The 11,680-nt window shown below is 29.3% G+C and overlaps 1 protein-coding gene across 1 annotated transcript in view; it reads right to left on the reverse strand.

The window, feature by feature from the left end:
- Nucleotides 1-1,418: 1,418 nt before the first annotated feature.
- The window catches only part of LOC106463530 (ERO1-like protein alpha), a gene marked incomplete at its 5' end in the record, with an annotated part of 37,684 nt that continues 27,422 nt past the window's right edge, over nt 1,419-11,680 (reverse strand). Inside the window, 6 exons of the mRNA XM_013923574.2 lie at nt 1,419-1,945; nt 4,533-4,669; nt 5,810-5,896; nt 8,303-8,372; nt 9,298-9,544; nt 9,732-9,824. Coding sequence (XP_013779028.1) covers nt 1,891-1,945; nt 4,533-4,669; nt 5,810-5,896; nt 8,303-8,372; nt 9,298-9,544; nt 9,732-9,824 — 689 coding nt within the window. The remainder of the gene's footprint in view (nt 1,946-4,532; nt 4,670-5,809; nt 5,897-8,302; nt 8,373-9,297; nt 9,545-9,731; nt 9,825-11,680) is intronic.

The raw sequence follows: 11,680 nt of genomic DNA on the forward strand, positions 1-11,680 counted from the left end.
GTTCCTCGTCATCGAAAGTGTACTTTGCACACTATTCAGAATTGTTCGACCAATCCAAAATTGCTTCTTCCACCCCTGTTTTTCGTTAGTTTTTAATATTTTTTCCAATTTTGTTCATTTAATTAATTAGTATGGGTTTTATTTCACCTTAATAATAATTATGTTCTCGAGTATTCAAGGAACGTATTTTATTATTATTATTATACCCTAACTATTTTAAAAGCCGATTCAGGACCCTTGGAAACCCATTTAAGTTCTAGCTATTGCCCGAAGCGTTGTTTTCATATTCGTCAATAAACGTACTTTGATTTTTCGTTTCACCTTGTTTGTTTACTTCCACATTTTGTAAATCACTCAATTTCTTCTTTTATTACCACAAACTAGGCCTACTATTACTATCTTCTCGACATAATAGCAACAGGACAAACAATCGTAAGCCTAACTTAATATAGAATTATATATATGTAAATTGATCCAAGCTGGCTGTTGTATCCTCAAATTAATTCGAAATTAATTAAAAACATTTATAAGAAATTACGAATAATATTGTGTGGACTTTAAATTTAAAAAAAATCCCAGAACTCAGCCTTCAGTTTATTTGTTTTTACTGTCCAGTACCCTCTCCATCATGTCGATTCAGTCTGCGTCAAACTATTTGTAATGTATATTTATGGAGTGTTTAAAGTCACTTTTAATTTAACATTTAGTAACCTAAATTAATTTAGATAAATAAATAACACTGGCATTGTGCCAAATTGATATTATGCAATATTATACAATGGACCAATTTTTTGAAGATATTACATCAAACACTTGTTCCACTGTACAATATCAAATAATAGGCAAACTATACACATATCAGTAGCTTTGTTAACCTATTGAATATATAGGCCCAAAATTTATGATAGAAATCACTTTTAATTGTAGATGGCCTTTTCCACAAACCTCTTAATTTGCCACTGACATATGCAAAATCATAGGCTATAAAAATAGTTTCAGCTCGTTCTTTTGTCTCCTATAAGTCAGTGCTCAAGAGGCCCTTTGTGTAATACCATAACTTGTCAGGTGGGCTGGACAACGAGAGAAAAAAGATTCCCAGAAAAGCTACTTATATATGCAGTATAATAAATTAGGAAAAATTAAATTACAGTTGTGCTGCACAACTAGAGAAAGAGAGAAATTCCCAGAAAAGCTATTTATATACCCAGTATAAAAGTTGCTGTTCAAAGAAGGAAAGCTATGGATGCATTATAAATTAATAGGCCTAAAATTTGTGATAACAATCATTAATTACAGTTTGAATAGAGTATTAAGTATGCTGTATTTACCAGACTTATTCATTATATTAAGAAAAATACTGACCAACATATAAATCTGATTAGTTAAAAGGTTAACCTATAAAAGTACAAGCAGAAACATTTTCTTAAGTAAATATCTTTATTTCATTCATATATAATCAAGACTTTAGCTTACAAAGTTCACTTCCTAACTTCACTACAAGAACCATGCAACATTTGGAAATGGTAAGTCTAAACAGTTTATTCTAAATCACACTCATCTGGGACAATATGTTGAGGCTTACTAGTTAAAAGGAAATTGTGCGAACTTTAATCAAATGTCCTATCATAACTACAGATAACTCATCTTATCAAGAGGATGCTTAAAGATTTACAATTAATTAAAATCAATAATAAAAATTTAACATTAAAATGTGAATGAACACAATAGGAATGTAAAAAACATATTTCTTAAAAGAAAATAAATGAGGAAAAATGAAATTATAGCAACAATGATCACAGAACAACCATCCTAAAGCTAAATATTTCCTTCTAAATTGCAGAACACAATGAAGTGTATCACCTTCCCATAATTATTAAACAGGGTAAGAGACTAGGACTTTATTAGCTTTCTGAAATTTTCCAGCTGATAAACACTAGTTGACAATCTATAAAATAAAAAAGGTTAAAAAAACGGTATAAAACACTTCATTATTAAAAACATCTTAAAACTATATAAAGATATAAAAGACTGTTTAGTATAGGTATTATTAATTTACTTATTTTGTGAGTGAATATTTCAAGATTGTTTAATTTCTTTCATAAAAAGAGTTAAAGGACATTATTTTAAAGGCAATAGTTATGACAAGTTTGGTTAGGTAACTCAGTAAGAATCATACATCGTGTTTATAATTCATTGATGTCTAGGCTAACGAACATCACATGCAATCCACTGATGTTGAGGATATAGAGATTTCTAGAAAGCCTAAGTGATAGATGTATAAATAGCAGCAAGCAGACGAAAAAAGAGCAGAAGAGAGTAAGGTAAAGTCACAGGAAGGAGAACTTCAGTCAGAAAAAAGTTACATGCAAAGCAACTAAATAGGCTAAAGTGGACTTTTGACAAGAAGAAGAGAACTATAAAGTGTTTAAGATATAACTATGACCTCCATTGTGTGTGGAATTTTTGTACATATGTTTAACTTGTTTTGAATATATATATATATACACATACACACACACACATATGTATATTATTTTGAAAACAAGTGGAGTGCATGCTGTTTGTTTATTTTTTAATTTATCACCAAAAAGTCACAGACACCTACTGTAGAAGAATCCTTAGCCCAACACACTGTTATATTTTAAATAACTATATATAATATAAAAAAGTAAGTTTCCTTACAGTGACAAGCAAAGTACAAAATGCTACTTCACAGTTAATGGACATCAACTTTACAAAAATTTCATTAAATATTCTGTCAACAACAAAGGTACAAAAAAAACACTATTAGAAATGTCATTATATTTTCTGTGAACACCAACTGCATAAAACAAGTGTAAAAATTATCATTACACTTTCTTTCAATATCAACTGTACAAAAACAGCATTAAAATATCATAAAATAACTTTCATTTTGAGTTTACTTACTGCTTATAAGCATTTTCGTATTACAAGTTACAGCTTTTACAGTAAGGAAGAATATTTTTTTTAAAACAGGTACAACATTGTGAGCACTGGTACAATCATTCTCAAGTAAATAAGTTTTGATGGTAATGAAAGTTTTAGTATTTAAATCAACATTTAACAACATAATAATGTACTTAAATCATAGAATTGATAGTGGTTACTTATGCATGAGCATATCAATTTGCATGAATAGACAGATTACTTATTTATAGATGAACAGAAAAACGAACAAAAAGTGAATAAATATGAATATGTGGAATATCTTTTGTGTGGAAGATTAGGAATACCTAGGGAAATAACAATCAAAGACGTAAGGTGTGCCTGGGTATTTATTAATAGTAGGATTGATTTTATTACATAATGTTCTGTACATGTGCTTGATTTTCATTACAGGGGTGAAAATGAATCTAGTCCTTATGTTAAGGTTATATTTATGTACTACTTTTCCAAATTTCTGAAAGAGGTATGTTAATATTTTCTATATATGGGATAGTGCAAGTGATTAGGTTTTTTTTTGTTTTGTGTTTTTCAGATTACTTACTAGTTTTTGTAACTACTGTAATAGGGAATTGGTTTATGTTATAAAACATTGAGTTAGGTGTGCAACTTCTTCATCATTATTTTCTGTGGTGCATATATTGTATGCTACATTTAGAAAATATTTTTACAATGCCTAGTTTCTGGTGGATTACGTAATTGCAAAAACAGTTTATGTAATTTCTGCTGTAAGTGTTTTTTCTATGAATTTTAGTGGTAAAGCCTTGGGTGTTCATGTGATGTTAACATTTAAAACATTTGTAGTGTTAATGTTTGGGTTCACATTACCACAATTTGAGGTTGTACTTTTTACCAAGAAATGAGTTAATGTTTTGGTTCACATTATCAGTTTAAGATTGTATTTATTACTAGAACATTAGTTAATGTTTGGGTTCATATTATCACAGTTTGAGGTTGTATTATTTTTGTTAAGAAGTGAGTAATGTTTGGGTTCACATTATCATGGTTTGTGGTTGTATTTCTATTAAGAAATGAATTAATGTTTAGGTTACACAAACTCAATGTAATGTTTAAGTATGCTAAAGTCAATTTGTTTGTTTTTAAGGTTTTGCTATCAATCAAAATTTATTAATCTTGTAAGTATTTACATAGTGCCAAACACTACGGAAGTATGAAGTCCCACAGTATATCTTATTTGTTGTCTTACAATTCTAATCAGCTTTTTCTTCAAAATATAAGTTAATCACATAAGTTTGCAAAAGCTGAAAAGAAACTGAAAGTATTTATTAATGTTTCAGAAGTTGTGTTTTAACATGGTTATACATGTTTATATTTGTATGACTAATATAGATTTTATTTGTATTTTACATGTTCATCAAAATTTTTGAATACAACAATATGGTTTTCAAACAGTTTTTCAAAAAAGAAGAAACTTTGGAGACTGCATGGCATCTTTAAATATCACTTTGTAGCTGAGGGTTGAATACAACTAAAATGATACAAGATAAGAATACTTAAGATACCCTTTCTAGCCATTATAACACTCCAATATAACCAACAAATCATACCTTCCAAAAGCATTGAACAATGCAACTATTTCTTTTCTGGTAAGGTGAAAGCTGTTCTTTTTCAGCTGAGGCATTTTGAGGTCTGAGTCAAGTTTTCCAGAAAACAGGATTTTCAATGCAGTGCCTAGACCTTCTGTCTGGAAATAAATATTAAAAAGAGGAATAATGAAGCCATATTTCTATGTTTCTTTGCAACAAGAAAAGCTATATGAAATAACATCAATACATCAGGATCACTTTAAGAACAACCCAATAAACATACACCAAAAAGTGTTGAATGCTGATGGCATGTAATATATTTAACATAATTTTTTTCTAAAATTACATACAAGTTGTTCACTGTAATTAGCATGGAAAATGCTACAAAAAATTAAATATTTAGTTTAAAAAGTAATTGCTAAATATGTTTTATATAAAATGTAACCATTCAAAACCTTTTATCCCACAATATTTGAACAAATTTATCTCGTATAGTGGAAAAGGTCACAAAAATGAAATATTGTGAGTTTGAGTTTCTATTATCTTTATTTCTTAATTATTGCACTAAGATTATTTTTTCAATTCATTATTAAAAACATACTCAGTTGCCCATGAAAATGAATCAATTAAATAGCCTCTGAAAAGTTTTCTTAGAAATAGTTACTTAAAATTTTTTTAGTTCCACATACCATTCTATAACTAATGATTTCACAAGTGAGCTGACCTACTTACAAATATTCAGACAAGTTCGTCATACAGGCTCATTTCAAAGGGATTTTTTAAAAATTGGTTCAAAGTGTATTCTTAAATTATTAGTTCAAAGTGCCTTTTTTCAAAATATGGTTCAAAGCAAATTTTCGAAAAACTGGTTCTGACTGGCTTTTTAAAGCTTTATGTCACAGTATCCATAGCTTTTCATAATTCCTCTTATAAGCATAGTACTATGCAGCTTTTAATTAAACCACTTTAAAATGATCAACCTTTTCAAAGTTTCCCACTGAGAGTATAATTTCATACAATTTCAGTTCACAATAGCCATCCTTAAACATTTCTTTAAACTCAATCTACAGTAGTTATTTGCTGAAAATAGTTTTATTATTTCATTTAAGAGTGGTCTTTTCAATTATAATATAAGGCAGATTTCTGTAAGAACCTTAATTCTTTGACCATTTAAAAAAAAATCCACTAGATTTCTTGGTTTTACAATAAGTTATTTTTCATAGGCCTATAATTAGTTTAAATATACTTTCAAAAACCCAACAAAAGTAATCTCACAAAACAAGGACAATTTAACTAACCTGAAGTTTTCCCCACAGTCTGCATTTGTCACATCCTACACAGTCCATTATTCTGGTGATGTTAATAAAATGTTGTCGGAATTCTTCCTATTTAAGTAAAATAAAGATATTCATAAGAAAATTACTTTATAATGCATATTTTTTAAACTAATGCAAGGCCACAGTTAATTAACTGCAATATTTCCTCCTTTTGTAAATAGAAAAAATATACAGAAAATGTTTCTGCATGTACTTAGTAACTTTCTTCTACACTGAGTGTAGAAAATTTGTAAGCTTATATTTGCCTGACCCTGTTTCTATGTCATCCCCTCCTAAAGGGAGGCTGTATTTATTTTAAGAGATGGTACAGAGACTTGTACAAGTTAATATGAGCTGGGATTTAATCTCCTTAGAATTTTGAATGGAAATGGCTATTGACATTGGTGGTCTGTTTGTGAGATACCACAATAGGAACAAAGTGTGGTATCTTTATTCTTATTCCTGTCTTTGACATGGGCAGACAACATGTTTTCTCCAGAGATACAGAAACCAGTCATTCTGGTGTTAAAGAACATAACATAATCAATATAAATAGAGATTGTTTATTTGTTCACTTGTATTTGTTTATTTTCTTTGATGTTCATGTTCATTTTATTCTCTGTAAAATTTGTTGAATCTGCTACTTATTGTGGATTACTTATAGCTTACTTGTTGAATGTCAGTATACCTGAACACCAAACAATTTCAACAAAATGAGCAGAAGAAATTTAACAAATAAGAATATAAAAAAAAGCTACCTTAGAAACTTATGAAAGTCATATGAGATTTCCAGCAATAATGGATAAGTAGCAACATTTTTATCAACTTTAGTGAAAAGTGGAAAAAACAAGCAAGTGTCAGCACATGAAAGCATATAGATACAATTACAAACAGTGCATAATTGGAAGTTTTGTAGAAACATATAAATGTTACATAAATGATTTCTGGTAATCCTGAGTTTGCAAATTTCTTCTTCATTAGGTTATACAACTGACACATGTAGTTTTTCTGCAATAAAATTTCAACCTCGAACTGAAATATTGTGCATTAATCTTTTAACATAACTGTAATAATTCTGTAAAACTAAAAGTTAGATACAAAATCATTCACATTTTAATAACTAGAAAGTTTCTTTAATAACAACAGTTTCTTAAAATGTAATACAGCTTTCTTGTTTGAGTTTCTAACAAAATTAAAAAATAAGTTATTATTTGTGCTCTCTAGTGTTTAGGTGATTCCACCAGATTCATACGCCATCAGATCAGCTACAATTATAGCTGTTCTATCTCTTAAAAATAACAAAAGAACGGAACATGTTAAATTGTTATTGTAATATCTGAATAAACAACATTCGTGTATAAAGTTTACTGTTAAGGAAGAAATAAATTCTAAGTTACCTTTTCTTGATCTTAAAATGAATTACTTTGGAAGTAGGTATTTATCATAACCTACATACAAATAGCTTTAAACCTATCAGCTACAAAATAAACTTAATTAACATCTTAGTTTACAGAGCTTTTCACAATATTTGCAAATACTATTTTTTTCAAAAAGAACTGGAAAGAATTAAAAAATGTCTTACTTAAATGTGGTTCTCATTTCCCCTTGATCAATAATCTGGTGAAAGAGTTTCTAATGGAAGTTAACAACCCTTAAAGTGTGCTATGATGTGCCCAAATGATTGTTATATGTTAGTCTACTGTACCAGGTAAGGAAAGTTACTAATTGTAAAAGAATATCAAGAACATTATAAATAAACATTATCCACAGATATCTGTAAGAATAGTGTTAAAACCTACACAGGAACAGAACTTTTTTTACTTTCAAGGATGTGACTGACAAATTTCAATGCTCTTACACTGTTTATCATTTTACTTGTTCTCGCTGTGGTCAAGACTACATTAGTTCTACAACTTTCTGCTTGGAACAACATACTAAAAAGCATCAACAATCAATTCAAGTATTTACAGACATTTAGACAATGAAGAAGATCTTAGGATCTAAAAAGCCTATTAAGAAAGCAAAATTGTCATTATACAATAATTTCTCATCAATTGATGTTCTTCTTAAAACTGCTTCAGGAGAAGTAGTAATATGTGAAGACATTTCAATAAAACAAAAATTTATAGATCAGAAACCAGGAATGCCCACTGAGAACTTGACAATAATTACCAGTTTTTCACTTTTCTTCTATGTGCTACAGCAAAATTAAATTCTAGGCTACATAAGAAAAATCATAGTTTTCAGGGTCATAGCTTTTTTAATAAGTTCTTTTCAGTAATATTCCACTACTAAAATACATTAGAATGCCTGTACACTATACCAAAACCCCACTGTTCTGGATGTTACTGTTAATGATACACAAGTACATACTTAACAATGTGCAATAGAGACAATGGAGCTGTGGTAATAAGTACCCACAGCAATGTACTTAAAACTTAAACAACGTAATTTTTCTATCCTAATATAACTTACTTTTAATTTTGCTGTCTCCTCATCTTTTCCTGGAAAAAGTACACTTTCTTTAAAGTGATTGGGAAAGGATCTATGAAAAAATACCTTTTGATGAATTAACTGTTGTAAAACAGTTTTACTGCACATTCATCTCCTACTTTCGTTTCTCAACTCAACTAATCTGAGTTTTAATAAGAAGTACAAACAAAAATAGAGGGGAAAACTCTGAAAATTATAACTATATACTAAAATTAATTATATTTTCAGTACTTATTTTGTCCAAACTTCTTGCTTGATCATTGCTGCAGAATATTACTCATAACTGGTTTAAAGAATGCTATTTTCATGCTACTGTTTACACTTAAAGTACATATGTGTCAACAAGTTTCTCATGGAGAAATAACTATTTTCAGTACATTTCAGCTCATGTTAGTTCTAATTGAATTATCAAAATAACGTGGTAATGCTTCAATTGTCACTTTCTCACCATATTAACAATATTCATATTATCAATAATCATACTAATACTTGAAGTATATGCAACATTCCATGTTATTCTGTGAAAAAAAAACATTTTCCTCCATCAGCATCGTTGTTCATTTAAACAAAAGAGATTTTCTGTGTTACCAGAATTATTTTAAAGCTAAAGTGAAATTCAGGCTACAACACATGCTTTCCTATGCATTTATTCATTTGCAGAAGTTATGCTGATGCACAAATATAGAGCCATATGACCTAAATCAGTTCCATTACATGTGTACATATATTGATATGCAGAAATCATGCTGAATCAGGGAGAAGTAGAGTAACTCAAGTCAGTTCCAGTGCATGTATTAAACTTCAGCACATCTATCAACAGACAACAATGCTACAGTTATAACTTTTACGCTTCTCATGTATGGATTAGTGGCATCTTCAACACAGACAATGTTATAAGATTTTCCTGTTTCTTTACATATATCAGTCAGTCATAACACAGTGTGTGTGTGTGTGAAGTAGAATCACAATTCACATACTTGATAATAGAAAGAAGTTCTGTTACAGCAGATTTTACTTCAGCATCTTCAACATCATCACCTGTATAGAAACTCTGGGCTTCTATGTAAAGTGCAGCCTTAGCCAGAGCTCGTAATTCTAGCAGATACACAAAGTACAGGTTTTTCAAACGATCTGGTCCTTCTCCATCAGTCTGATCAGTGCTAAACCGTTTCAGAAATTCAGGAACATTAAGCCCCCAATTACCAGAGCCAAATCCAGTTTTTGCTGTTAAAATATTTCAACTAAAATAATCAAAATCTTTCATCAGTGATACATAATTTATACAATAAATTTACATATGAATATTATCAATATAACAAAATGGTTAATTTTGAATTTAGTTATCTTGTTTAGAAGAGTGATAATTTACAATAGTAATCTGATGTACACTATAAACAAAAGAAACTCTTACAAGGTGTGTAGTGTGTAGCACACAAGTGAACAGTGATGCTTGTGTGTAATCCTGAAATTGCACGGAAAAATGCCCTCTTCTCTAAGCATAATTCTGCAATAGAAAAAATATGTTAGCACGTAAATGTTCTTATAAAAGTATATGTAGATAATGAAGAAATAAAAATTTTCACAGTATATCACTTTTTGTTGTTAATTATACTCATCTGAAACTACATCTCATCAAATGATCCAGAAATATACTTGATAAACAGACTTCTGTTGTTAATTACACTAATCCAGAAATATACTTGATAGACAGACTTCTGTTGTTAATTACACTAATCCAGAAATATACTTGATAAACAGACTTCTTTTGTTAATTACACTAATCCAGCAATATACTTGATAAACAGACTTCTGTTGTTAATTACACTGATCCAGAAATATACTTGATAGACAGACTTCCACTGTTAATTACACTGACCCACAAATATACTTGATAAACAGACTTCTGTTGTTAATTACACTGATCAAGAAATATATTTGATAAACAGACTTCTGCTGTTAATTACACTGATCCAGAAATATACTTGATAAACAGACTTCTGCTGTTAATTACACTGATCCAGAAATATACTTGATAAACAGACTTCTGCTGTTAATTACACTGATCCAGAAATATACTTGATAAACAGACTTCTGCTGTTAATTACACTGATCCAGAAATATACTTGATAAACAGATTTCTGTTGTTAATTACACTGATCCAGAAATATACTTGATAAACAGATTTCTGTTGTTAATTACACTGATCCAGAAATATACTTGATAAACAGACTTCTGTTGTTAATCATATATTCTTTTAAAATTATACCAGTTCAACCTTCTGGTGTTAATATATTCTTATAAAACTATATCTGATCAATAGTCTGTGGCTGCTAATCATACTCAAATAAAATTATACCTGATTTCAATTGTTAACTCTTTCAGCACAGGCTCGGTTCCTGGGACCAACCTTGTAACCATTTTGTGCTTGTTATAGTTTTCATGCCAATAACTTTAAATTATTAAGCATATGTTAATGAAATTTGGGCAGATTATCAGTAAATGTTACAATGCTTTCGTACACAAAATATCAAAAGTCTTAAAGTTTGTAAAGCAATGTATTTCTCATGTCCTTTTTTTTCTTTTGGAATGTTGCCTATCCAACATGCAAAGTAATTTTCATTTCAAGATTAAAAATACACTTATGCATCAGGAAATTTGCCTATTTCACATGCAAAATCGTTATAATGTCCAGATAGTTATCTAACGTTTCTTAAGTAAACACTTTATATTTTATCTGTTATTTTCAGTAAAAAATCTAAGTTAGGTTGCTAAGCCTTTTAATATTTCACACATAGAGGATATGAAACGAAATAATTTTTTTAGGTTTTATATATACAGTTGAATAACCAATAATCACAAATTACTATATCAATACCACATAATGCCACTATAATTTATCAAGCTTAAGAACTAAGCTGTATTTCAGTCTAAAAAATGAGATTTCAAGCAGACTAAAGACACACCCTACCTCCTTGAAATATTGGTTTGAAAGAAAGAGATGGCATACTAAGAACTTAAAATGGCTAAGAAAGCCACTAGGGGGATATTCTGAGCTTTTGTTTGGTTATTCATGTCATATATAGAAGTAAGTGTATGTAAGAGAGCATTTACAAAAATGGAAAGAGGTGGGCAGGGTGCCACTGTGTTTGATTTATTACATGAGCAATATCTTAGTAAATAGAAAAGATAAGAGGTTCTTATTTTATATTCTAGCTTGTCAATGTCTGTAATTTGAGTTCTTAGTATTTGACATCACAAACATCTAATTTGATCCTTTAAAATACCACATGACACACAAAAAATTGATGTTTATCTGTGTTTTTTTAATAAAAAAAAAAAAAATAAATATTTAACTTTAAA

The sequence above is a fragment of the Limulus polyphemus genome, unplaced genomic scaffold, assembly GCF_000517525.1.
Source record: "Limulus polyphemus unplaced genomic scaffold, Limulus_polyphemus-2.1.2 Scaffold1431, whole genome shotgun sequence".
In the NCBI taxonomy this organism is placed as follows: domain Eukaryota; kingdom Metazoa; phylum Arthropoda; class Merostomata; order Xiphosura; family Limulidae; genus Limulus; species Limulus polyphemus.